The sequence below is a fragment of the Bipolaris maydis genome (assembly GCF_028858645.1).
Source record: "Bipolaris maydis strain C4 unplaced genomic scaffold PSV08scaffold_4, whole genome shotgun sequence".
Lineage (NCBI taxonomy): Eukaryota > Fungi > Ascomycota > Dothideomycetes > Pleosporales > Pleosporaceae > Bipolaris > Bipolaris maydis.
The window spans coordinates 1,153,909-1,165,683 of NW_027093860.1; the positions used below are offsets into that span (position 1 = coordinate 1,153,909).

Consider the following 11,775-nt stretch of genomic DNA (forward strand, 5'->3'; position numbering starts at 1 on the left):
GCACTGGTGGGCGGCAAAGGGGGGGCGACATGGCAGCGGCCGTCTGCTACTCGGAGGGAGGGAGTGGTGGTCTGCTGCTTGGTGCTTGCTACTCGCTGCTAGACGGCTTGACCGCCCAGCGGACGGCAGAAGTCAGGTACCCCGTGATGGAGGCACCCTGGTGCGGGGAGGGGTGGTTGTTAGCGCAAACGGCAGCAGCGAGCAGGGAGTGGCAAACAGGGCGAACGGGCAGGGGCGGGGCGAGCAGGGCGGGTGTTATGGGGGTGTGAGCGAGAGCAAGAGGGAGCGCAGCGTCGTGTAGGAGACAGGTAGGTTTGGTGGTGAGGCTGGCGGGCCGGGCGAGGCAGAGGCTTCTCGTCGAGGTGTGTGGAGGGTACTTAGTTGTGTGCTGCGACCGAGTCAGGGTTCCAAGCGGCGCACTGCCGGGCGAGGCAGGCACATGGGCAATGGGCAGGTCGAGGGGGCTAGAAGCGCGCAGGGGCCCCGTGTCGGAAGAGGCGACGAGGGAAAAGCAAAGCGAACGCAGGCGGAAGACGAGAGTAGCTTCCGCGGGGAGCCCGCCATGCCCCGTCCGGCCTAGCGCCTCACATGGCACGCTCAAGATTTTCCCTTCTCCATGCGGGTGGCCGTGGAGCGGCTGAGTCAGCGGTATTGTACCGTATTGTCCCGCCGTAATCTTTCGCCGCGGGTCCGCAGGTGACGACGAGCCCGTCGTGCAACGGATCCGCGAGCAACACTCGACCCACGACCCACGACGGGAGCCAGACGGTGCAACCAGGCGGCTACGACAGCACCGCACATGGCACGCCCGCCACAACGTCGACGATTCATCGCCCTGAGCCCGCGCTGGGCGTGGCCGTCGCCGCCATGGCATGAGGCATGAGGCATGAGGCGCGAGGCATGAGATGCGACATGAGACAGACGGTAGACACGACGAGTCAGGGCGACATGTTCTGGAAGTCCCACAAGGGGAGCGCAACCTGGCCAGCCCGCACGTCCGCCGTGCATGCGAGCGAGACATCATGTGCCTCCCCACGCCCAGCCGCAGACCCATTCACATCACAAGAGCCACGCGCGCGGCGGCGGTACACGGGGGGGTGCACGCCGTGGACACACCTGGCCCAGGTGGCGTTGGGGGCCCTGGATGCGTTGTTCGTTCTCTCCAGGGCAGGCCAGGCGGAGAAGGCAAGGCGGAGGAGCCTGTCTCTGCTGCCGCTGCCACGCCTCCACCTCCGCCTCGCAGCAACATGTACCGTACGCCCGTATGGGCATGGCGAGCTGGCCACGAGCGTCGCAGAGACTGACGCCATGGGCCACGGGCTCAGCGTGAGAATCGGCCAAAGAGCGGTAGAAAGGCCGGACGGGCTCTGGATGCAATCTGCCGGGGGTGCTCCGGCGGCCCTTATCCTAGGGCTAGGGATGCATGGGTAGGCTACTTAGTGGGAGGGAGGGAGGGAGGGGAGGGGGGGTGCGTGCAAGAGAAGGGAGGTGTGGCCCAGGTCGTTGCTCTTGCTCTGGCCCACCCCTGTCGCTGCAGTCCGCGCACACGCTGTGGGCTTTATACATACCCAGATCCACTCCCACCTGTGCTGCCACCAGACGTTGCCCTCTTACACACCCACACACACACACACATACATACTACACCTACCCACTGCCCACAGTAACCCTCCTCTTCCACCATCAACACCACCACCACCACAGCCACCAGCAACTCCATCCACGGCATTCCATCCATGTCTCCGCGATCCCTCTAGTCCCGCCGGCACTCCCTCTGCTCGGCTCTTCTCCAACCCTCCCCCCGTTGACGCAATCGCAACTCAAGTAAACCGCCCACTTCCAAGAACCACGACCACGGAACCACGCCGTCCCCACTGCAACTACCACCCCCCCACCCAGAATCCCCTTCCCACGACCACCGACACTCGCTCCTGCACTCTAACCTCCACATTCTCGAGACATGCCTCTCCGCGCCGAACGGCCCATTGTGCGCGTCGAGCCCAGCTCTATGCGCACCATCGAAACCAGCAGCACAGAGAACCTCTTTGGCCTCTGGTCTGGTGAGTAAACCAATGCAACAGCGAGCCACTGCAAACCACTGCAATCCCAATCCGCCGGGAGGTGCAGCTGGACAGCAGCCTCGCCCACCACCCTAGACACACGCACTAACACAACTGCAACAGTCTTTGCCCGATGCTCCCCAGCCATGGAAGACGGCAAGCGCTACGAGAACATGGCATGGCGTCTTTGGTCTCGCGAGACGTTTTGCTGCCAGCCTGATTCGCTCACATCGTCCCGTTGGTCGCTGGGACGTCGGCTGTCAAGCAGCGCCCCGGACGTACCCGAACTCTCCACCAGCGTCGCTTCCGACGAGTCCAATCTGGACAGCGCAATCACCTCAACCTCCCGCTCAGACCTCTCTGTCTCTCGCCCCGACCTTCGCCGCCACGACTCGGCAACCAGCCACGCCCGTGGCAAGCACATGACTCCCATTGGCCTCGAAAAGGTTGTCAACTCAATACAGGAGAAGAAATTCATCGAGCCCCTCTCGCCTCTCCCAGCCGAGCTCGCCGCCCCGATACCCGAGCTTAAGCCAGCCGAGGAAGACACGACGCCTCGCAGCGCCACTCCCCCCTCGCATGCCCGCCCCATTCCCGAAGCCTCGACCTCGACCGTCGCCACCAGCGTCGGCTGCGACATCATGAGCCCTGCAGTCGGCTCCGAGGCCAGCACCTCGACCGACGTGAGCGAGCACAGCGTCGTACGCGGTTTCGAGCCTGGCCACATCTCCACCTCGATTCGCTCGAGCACTAACCTGAACCCCACCCCCATCCTCAAGAAGACGTCCAGCTTCATCACCAAGCCGCTGCCCGCAAAGGCCGACACCACCAAGAAGAGGCAGCCCATGTTCACACTCGGCGGATCGTCCGAGGAGGAGAACTGCAGCTCCTTCGAGGCCTACTCGATGGCCCAGCGCAGCTCCCTCACCGAGCACCTGCGCAAGGCTGCTGCCCCCATGCGCAAGACGACTTCGTTCAAGACCGAAGTCAGCACCCGCACCTTCCAAGACGCCACCTCTGAAAGCGAGGCGGCCATTGAGAGCGACAGCGAGGATGACATTGACGAGAGCGCCATTGAGGAGGAGGACTCTGATGACGACGACTGGGAGGATGACGACAACGAAGAGAGCGGTCCTCCCAGCGTGGCTGACCGTACTCCTCTGTTCCAGCGGGTCGACTCCAAGCCTGACCTCACCTCGCGTCGATCGCTCCTCACCACCGCTCTCCATCAGGATGACCGCGCACTGGCGCTTCAGAACGCCGCATCCCGATCAACCCCTGCCATCCGTCGATCCCGCACATCGACGCCAAATGGCCCCTCCACCGGCAACTCACCCCACGACGACAGTGGTCTGATGATGATGCGATCCCAGGCCTCTCGCCCCAAGCCCATCATCATGACCACGTCCAACGTCCACCCACCTGCCATGTCTCCCAAGACGACGAGGCGCAACATGCTGACCTCGGAGTTGACTGGAAGCTTGAGGCAGAACCTGCTGTGGGAAAGGCAACAAAAGAATGCCACCACCAACGCAGTCGCAAAGCGCCAACAGAGCGCTGCGAACCTGCCTGGCCTGCGCCGAGCAATGACGACCGGCGACGTCAAGGGCCTCAACAACAACAACGAACAACAACCACAAGCTAAATCATCGGCTTTCAAGGATGACAGCAAGCCCAGCAGCACGTACAACCAGTTCTTCGACTCTGGGCTTGGCGATTACCACAAGTCTGGATGGTAATCAAGCATCATTCTTTTTTGCTTTTCAACGTTTGCACTTCTAGCGGCATCTATGGTTTGGCATTGAACCAGGGCGTTTTTGTGTTTTAATTATGCTCTTCTTTTTTGGTTTCTTTTTGTTCTCCATTCTACCTTGCCTGCCCGTCTTTTTTATCTTCTTTTTGTTTTTATTTTTTGGTTCCAGACTTTTTATTGTTTGGCGGGACCTGCCCCAGTCGAGTGGACTGAAGGGGCGGGCCAGCCGATCTGGGGTAATGTCCAACCCAAAAAACTTCTGATACCATCAGGGCTTTCAGTATGGCCCGACGAGGCTACGAATTTCTTTCATACAGTCATTGCGTTTGACATGGGATTGCGTCTTCTGTATGTGGAAGATGGGTCACGGCTCACGCCTATCTGGTCTGTACTACTATCACCTGCACTGTACTTTTATCGGGCTGTTTGCCCGAGCCACTATACCCTGGAATGGGACGGCTTTTGCGGAGCTGCCCGATGATGGAAATATCCTCGCATGAAAGATAGCAGGTATTTGCCTACATAGGTACTTAATGACAAAAAGCGGATTCTTACTACATTACTCAAACATTCGACCCTGCATTGCATTGCACGTGCGTGCGTGTGTGTGTGTGCGTGCGTGCCTTTCTTTCTTCGGTGACTTGACTTGTGATGGATGATAAGACGATGAAGATGGAGCATGGGCATGGGTATGGGAGGGGCCGCCGGTGAGGCGATGCACGAGACACCGAGGCAATACTTCTGGGGGGGCGGGGGGCAGTTTTTTGATTGAATTCTGTCGCAATGTCAGGTGTCCAGGGATTCAAAGTCCCAACAAAGAGACACATGCTCGGTTTGGAGCCGTCTGTTTGGTAGGCCTCTTTACCGCTCTTCCATATCATCTACCAGAGCTAGGTAGCCCAGATGAGCGCTTATGCACGCTTTGATGTAGGCTTCCCTGTGGCGCGCGCTGAATACTACCCATGGCATGCCACACATGTCATGACTTGGATACTTTGTCATCTACTGTAACAAGGCAACCGTGGACGGCCGTTGGGTACATGAGTAACGGGCCCAGTTATCTACAGATATAGGTCTTGGCCAGGGTGACATATAAGAAGAAGAATAATGAACAGACGGCCTATTTTATGACGAAGCTGCGCCTCACAAATTACCTCTGGCACTAGCAGACAAGGCCGTCGCGAGCCAGTCTGTATCTGCCAAACCGGTTCCCGCCTTTGGTCGGGCCGGCTTCTTGTCCACTGTGGCTGCGGTGTTGAGACGGCGTGCCTCACCTGTGCTGCACCGACTGCAACTCATCACCCGAAGGGCAGCATAGCTCATGTCTGGATAGAGTATGACGGTGGGCAATCAGGAGGTCGTGTCTCATGAAACACAGGCTGCACTCGATATACGCCAGCAATTGTTTGACGTGCATCACCGTGGGATCGGCGGCGGGCGAGACTCGACTGTTGCTGCTGCAGGCCGCACCGCTCATCAGCCTTATGGCGCAGGCGCAGGCGCAGGTGCAGGCTGCGAGCCCAAGCCGACCACTGCTCTGGCCCATGACACACACATTCGCACGCCCGGCTCTGTCCTCCTCTGCCTGCCCACGACACCTTGTCCATCAACCAACAACGGGCTTTCTGCGCAATCAAGCAAGGCGTGTCCGGACTGATGACAGTGACATGCTTAATGTCCGCCATATCCATCCCGCTTGCGCCCACACACACACGCACGACGTCATGCTTGCAATGACTCCCACGCGCCCCCTCCCCCCCCATTCTCCCCGCCGCTTGTCCTGCCCTGTCCTCGACACTTTCTGCTTCGTCGCCCCCCACTACTGTAGAGCACTCTATTGACTTGCCGTCTGCCTACGCATACCCAAGCCTCGCCAGCTGACTTGCGGATAACCGTCTCGCCAATCTTCCCCTTCAACTTGGCTCAGCAAATGGGAACATCCACCCCGGATCGTATGGGCTCAGCTCAGCGGGCGGACCCAGTCAACCCGCATTGTTGACGCCCTCCCCCCCCTCCCCCCGGTGAAGGCGTTTGATCATCTGGATGCTAAAAAAACAATCCTCTGTATCTGCATTGGCGGACGGGGTTGATGCGCTGGCAGCTTAGCGCCTGCGAGTGGTCATCTGAAGCCATACTCGACGAGTTATCTTGAAGATGATTCAGCCTCATGTACAAGGCCCCTTCCGCCACGCCAAAATGCTCCCTGGCTATACTTGTGTGTCAAGCGTCGGTCTGGTAATACGCTGACACTCCTCGTCGCCGTCACCGTGATCGTCGCAACCGCTCCTCACTACGGTTGGCAATCACCTGGGACCAGCCCTGTCCGCCCTTTTATTTGTTGCTCCCGTGCAATCAAGGCGACATTGCTCGTCACATGAACTCGCATTGTCACACATGTCCCATTCCACAAGTTGGTCGTATACATACATACATCCATTCGTTGGTGATGTGCCTCTTTTTGTGCCAATGACTGCTCGTTGCAGATCTGGTGTATGCACACGCATTCGACTAATAACATGTTGAAATGCTTGTCTGCGTACGATGAAGCGGGAGATAATCAACTGCCGCCATGCGGCAAAGCAATAACTCCACACAGCCTACCTGCCTGCCTACCTCCCTGCCTGCGCCGTCGACACCACCGTCGGGTTTGCCCTGCTCAAGCGTCGTGGCCGCGGCTTCATACCCCATTGACTGGATACACACGGAGTATTACACAGCGCCAACATCTCCCGTCAATACATGCCGCATTACACCGCTTACGATCATCACTTCACAGCCTACGACTCTTGAGAGACAACAAGACCTAGCCCAAGCCACTCGTCTCGCATACTACGGCTTATCACTCCAGCTCGCGGTACCATCTACCGCATCCGGAGTAACAGACAGGGTGCCAGGATACACACACACACACACACACATACACACATCAAGCCCTCCGCACCACTTGCCCCACCCCCTCCTCGGCGCGCTGACGCCGTTGCTCACCAGTACCATGAGTCCTCGGCCCTACCGCCTCATTATCAATCGTCCAGTCTGCTTGGCACCACTTGCTACCCTTTCGTATTGGCAAAGTACCAAGGGCGTTCCGAAGCTGATCGTATACCGCAATTCCTTTGAGTTTCATTTTCTTTTCTTGCAACAAAGCACATGCATGTCCAATCGTCTTGGTCTCACCGCATCCACAGAAACTATTGCTAAAAGGCTATTGACGCAATATTATGCAAGCTCCACTTCGGAAGGTTTTGCTCAAAGAGCATATACATATTAATCTTCCCGGGCCATCGAGGGCTCCGTGGCTTCAAAGCACAGAACCAGAAAAGATACCCCTGACGTCGTACTCCTTGAGAAGGACTGTTATTTAGTATCTTCTACGTCACCCTCTAGCTTGAGACAGGCACTTGGTCAGTGCAATGTTATAGCTTTAGCTCCATCGCTCCAAAAATGCAATTGGCACCCTCTTGATTGACAGCATTGCTAACTTCAAGCGCCGTTTGACATCCGCCTAGTCAGATGGTCTGTGGACTCGATCGCGATCCCACAAACTTTCAGGGAGATCTTGCAGTTGTATCTCGATGGATTATCGCAAACAACCTGATCAGAACCACATGAGCAGCCGCATTAACAACACGAGACCTACCAAGATTCCTCATCTTTTTTTCTTCTCCCATAGTCTTGGTAAAAGACAGATGTAGACTCCACTTGGATAGATCTATGCCAAGGCCGAATCTAGCCTTACATCGCCTACACGCCCCCATGGCCTACGTCACTCAGCCCCCCCCCCCCCCCCCCCCCAAGCTTCCACATCAACTCGGACGACTTGTTTTCACACACTGGCCCATTGACTGCAACAATGGATCAAAGCTACCGGCCTGAGGTGGCCTCAGCAACGCCCAAACGTCCGAGGTTCCATGACGAGGGATCCCATAACATGTGTTCATGAACCTCTCTCGGCGGTGAGTACGATTGGGCCGGGATAGGCTTGCACCGAACAAGTACACCTACCAAGGTACTTTCGGCTAGTTTTTCGCAAACACCGAGGTTTCTCTGATACGAACACATGGGCAATGGACTGCTCAAAGCCCCGTGTCTGAAGTATGTTACGCTCCCAAGAGCTGATTTCCTGGCATGATGTTCTCGATCGCGAGCACCCTTTGCGATTCACAGACTCGGTCGTGCACCTGACTCGGCCCATGTCGCGCCCACGAGCCCTGCGACAAAGGACATGGCACACAATCGACCTGGTCCGAGATGCAGTCAGCATGGCAAGTTGAAGAGATCTCGGATATTGGTCATGGAGTACGAGACAACGACGATGCCAGTTGGTGGGCAAAAGACGACTTCATTTGGTGACATGCAAGACATGTGGCTTGGATCCAAAGGAGACGCCGTTTCGTGGTACCCTACCGACAAGGCGCAACCTACAACTAGGAAGCGCTTCCCCGGCCTCAGGTGGCATGGCATCTATTTGGGACAGGCCTCCTTGTCCAAGCAAGCTGAGATTCTGTTTTAAGCACACGGAGCAAACTCCGGAATCATGCCGTGTTTTATTACCGACCCTGAATTTTTTCTTGGACAATTTCTGACAGACAGAAGGTTTATCAGAATCAGGTGCTTCGGACGTTGCAGCGGCAGGGGTTTCTCCACAAGTCAGTACCGCGCGCCCCCGAGCTCAATTTATGCGGCACGTTCGAGTATGTGGTACGCAGTATAATAATACCACTGATCTCAAGCGCGTATAATTGTACACAGCCATCGGCCGACGTGTCGCATTCTTACAGGCAAGGGGTAGGACGGCGACTGGACTAAGCCACTAATTGCGCGCTCGTCGGGCGCTGAGATCACGAATGCCAATGGTGTTGGGGCAAGCTGCGATACGAACCGGAAGAAAACACGCACTGCCTGGCGCATGGTCGGAAGGATAAACGAGTCATGAGAACACTTGTGTGTGTAATCTCTCGTGTTGGGCGGCGAGCCTACGTGCGTAGCTGCTGCAGTTACATGGGAAGCCCAAGACCAAGGGGTGCTGAAATGCTTCGGATGAGACTTTTGGGGCGCGGTCCGACCTGCTTATCCTCGGCCCTTGCTCACGCGGTGGCTTCATTGTCACTGAAAGGCTTCCTGGTTCCCACGTGTCTAAACATCCAAGTGACGCCGAAACCCTGAAGATCTCCAAATCGGCGAAGAGGCCGTTCCAAGTTTTTACCGCTACTAAGCCTATTTGTGTTCCAGAAATGGTGCAACCACCATTGAGCGGAACGTTGATTAGCTTCCCCACTGGTCCTTTACCCCGCAAGCCCCCTTGGGATCTGGTTAGCTAGACAAACTAGGAAAGTTCCGACGCGTTTTACCAAGGCACAGCTTGGAGCGAAGGCTTTTGGACATGTCAGGTGTTGCTGACAAGACTCGGGAACGGTGGTTACAGTTCCCCAGTCGGGCAACCCCAGTCGTGGCACGTCGACCAGTCTGTGATGACAGGGGGCGAGTGGCTGGCCCACCCCATGCGCAAGCGACGTCAACCAAGATGGCCGCACCACTGTTTCCATGGATCTTCGCTGCTCGCAACTTAATCCACCACTGATATTGTCGTCATCACACCCATGCCCACAAAAATTCCACTCAATTGCCGAAACCCCCAAAAATCTGCCTCCCCGCACATCCAAGCAAACCCTTTTTTTGTAAAATCACGGGGCTCCGCAAAAAAACAAAAAAAATAGAGGTCGCTGGTCGATCTTTTCTGGGGTCAACACTTGGGCTTGGATGTCACGAGCGGTCATGACGTACATCTGGAGAATGCAGGTACCACCACTGCCGATCGTGCATTGCCGAATACGGCAATCCGGATAAATTCTCCACTCAGCCTTGCCGCGTAAACGGTGGAAGAAATACTCCTAGTAGAGCGGCCTCGTCAGCCTCGCCTGGCTGCATTGAGTTGGAGCAAGCATGTACGAGTAGTGTACGTGCAGGACTAACTAACCATCGCCACACACACACACACACATCACTGATAGCGTAGCTGCATCCGCAAATGCAAGCTGCAGCATTATCATCCTGTCAAACAGATATCACATCTTCCCCGTTATTAACATGGTCTAGCTTTAAAGCACTGTGTACATCTATATGCCGACCACCTATTCCACATTTCCTATCTTGGCATTGGTGCCGGATATGTATCACGCCATTGTAAGGTAGGCTCACACCATAAACACCGGCAACTTGCGATTGTAAATCTCCTTTGTCGTTGAAATGGCTTGCTCTGTTTGATAAGCGATACCCCTCCCCCGCCTCCCCGGAGACATTCAACAAGCTGTTTGAAACCCAAGTGTCAAGCTTGACCCGATCAACCCACATGTCCCAAAGCGGCGTAGACCAATGTTTTTCCAAAAGAGGAAATTGCAAATTTGTATTGAACGCGCAACCTCGCTACATACACATGCCACGGCCGCTTGTTCGATTCGAACGGGGGCAAGTAAAAAATGCGCGTGTGCATGTGTGTTGTAGGTGACGCCACTTGTCTCACTATTCAATCAACAATCAAAATACGAAGCGAAGCCGAATTCAGAAACTTCGACGACACACATCCATCACCGTTTCATCATGTGAGCGTCAACAACAATAAACAACAAGTCTGTTCTAGTCGTGAATGATGCGAAGAGAAAAAAAATTAGATCTTTGTTGGGAAAACGGGATTACGACGGCACACATGCGTATGGGTAAGCTTCGCCCTTTTGGGCTTTTGTGGCTTGGGTTTTCTCGGAGCGGAGGCTGCATAATGCACACTCACACATGTTGCCTTGTGTCAACGACATGTTTTTTTTTTGGCGCCATGTGCCGTTGTTGCCTAGATGCAGATGGGCGCTAAATGGTAGCCGAGCTCTGCCGATGTTTACTCTATGTGCACACATTAGCTATGTTTGTACTGCGGAAAAAAAAATTACATACATGCGGATGTGGAGATTGTGAATGATTACTGTAATATTCACGTGTGGATGTGAGTGTGGAGGTATGGAGGTGATAGGTAGTGTACACCACCACACTCGGCCATACCGATTGCCATACCAATTGCAACGCAAAAAACCCCCCCCCCCCCCACCTCTCAGCATTGATCCTCTATTGTCTCTTCGCCATCACAAAAAAAACTCGAATCGAGTAATTCTATCAATCCCATCCAATCCACAATTCAAACTATCGATTTCCTACCTATCCCCGACCTCCGACAAACAATCTCCACTCCCTACTCCACCATCACATGTCTACAACAGCTACACCTCCTTGCTTCCCCTCCCCCCCAAAAAAACCCGCGTACGAGAAAGCAAGAAAACCAAACCCGTGAACCTCCGATACCCAGACCCACACACCCCTTCTAGACCTTCTCCCGCTTTCCACCCTCCGCCCCCCCCACAAATAAACGCCCGCCCCCCCAAAAAAAGCCCAGTTTTTATTTTATTTCGAGGTGCATTGTGGTCTTGTAAGTATGCATTCCATCTCGATACTGCGCCGCGGATACTAAGGAATTAGAGACAGTTGGGGAGGGTTCTAGGTCGTTATGCCCGCGTGTAAAAGTCGGTATGTAGTTTGTGAGGTCCCGAGGAGGTCGAGATGAAGAAGAAAAATGGACCACACAGTCCGACCCCCACTGTTTTTGGTTCGTCGGAGGTTATAACCCCCCAACCCCCAACCCCTTTAGCGCAGTTGTGTCCCGAGTATACGAAAGTGGAGTGGTTTTCTTGGGTGATTTCACATGTGAGGGATGCAGCGTGTGCTAGTGTGATACCGTGATGGGTATAGTATGAGGTTTTTTTTGTCGGAGGTTAGGAGGGGTGTGGGAAAGTCGGAGGTAGCATGGATGCATGGGGGGGGCGCGCGATGCGGTAATGCCCGATATTTGTGGGTTTTTGTTGCCAGGGGGGTGAGGCGGAGGGTTCTCAACAAGAAAGGTCTGTGGCTGGGGAGGTCTGTGGAAGA

The 11,775-nt window shown here is 55.4% G+C and overlaps 1 protein-coding gene across 1 annotated transcript; it reads left to right on the forward strand.

The window, feature by feature from the left end:
• Window positions 1-1,602: 1,602 nt before the first annotated feature.
• PSV08DRAFT_387442 (uncharacterized protein) lies at window positions 1,603-4,005 on the forward strand. The gene is made up of 2 exons (XM_014224012.2): window positions 1,603-2,060; window positions 2,184-4,005. Exons 1-2 carry the CDS (start codon window positions 1,961-1,963, stop codon window positions 3,797-3,799), a joined length of 1,716 nt encoding a protein of 571 aa, XP_014079487.1. The 5' UTR covers window positions 1,603-1,960; the 3' UTR covers window positions 3,800-4,005.
• Window positions 4,006-11,775: the final 7,770 nt, after the last annotated feature.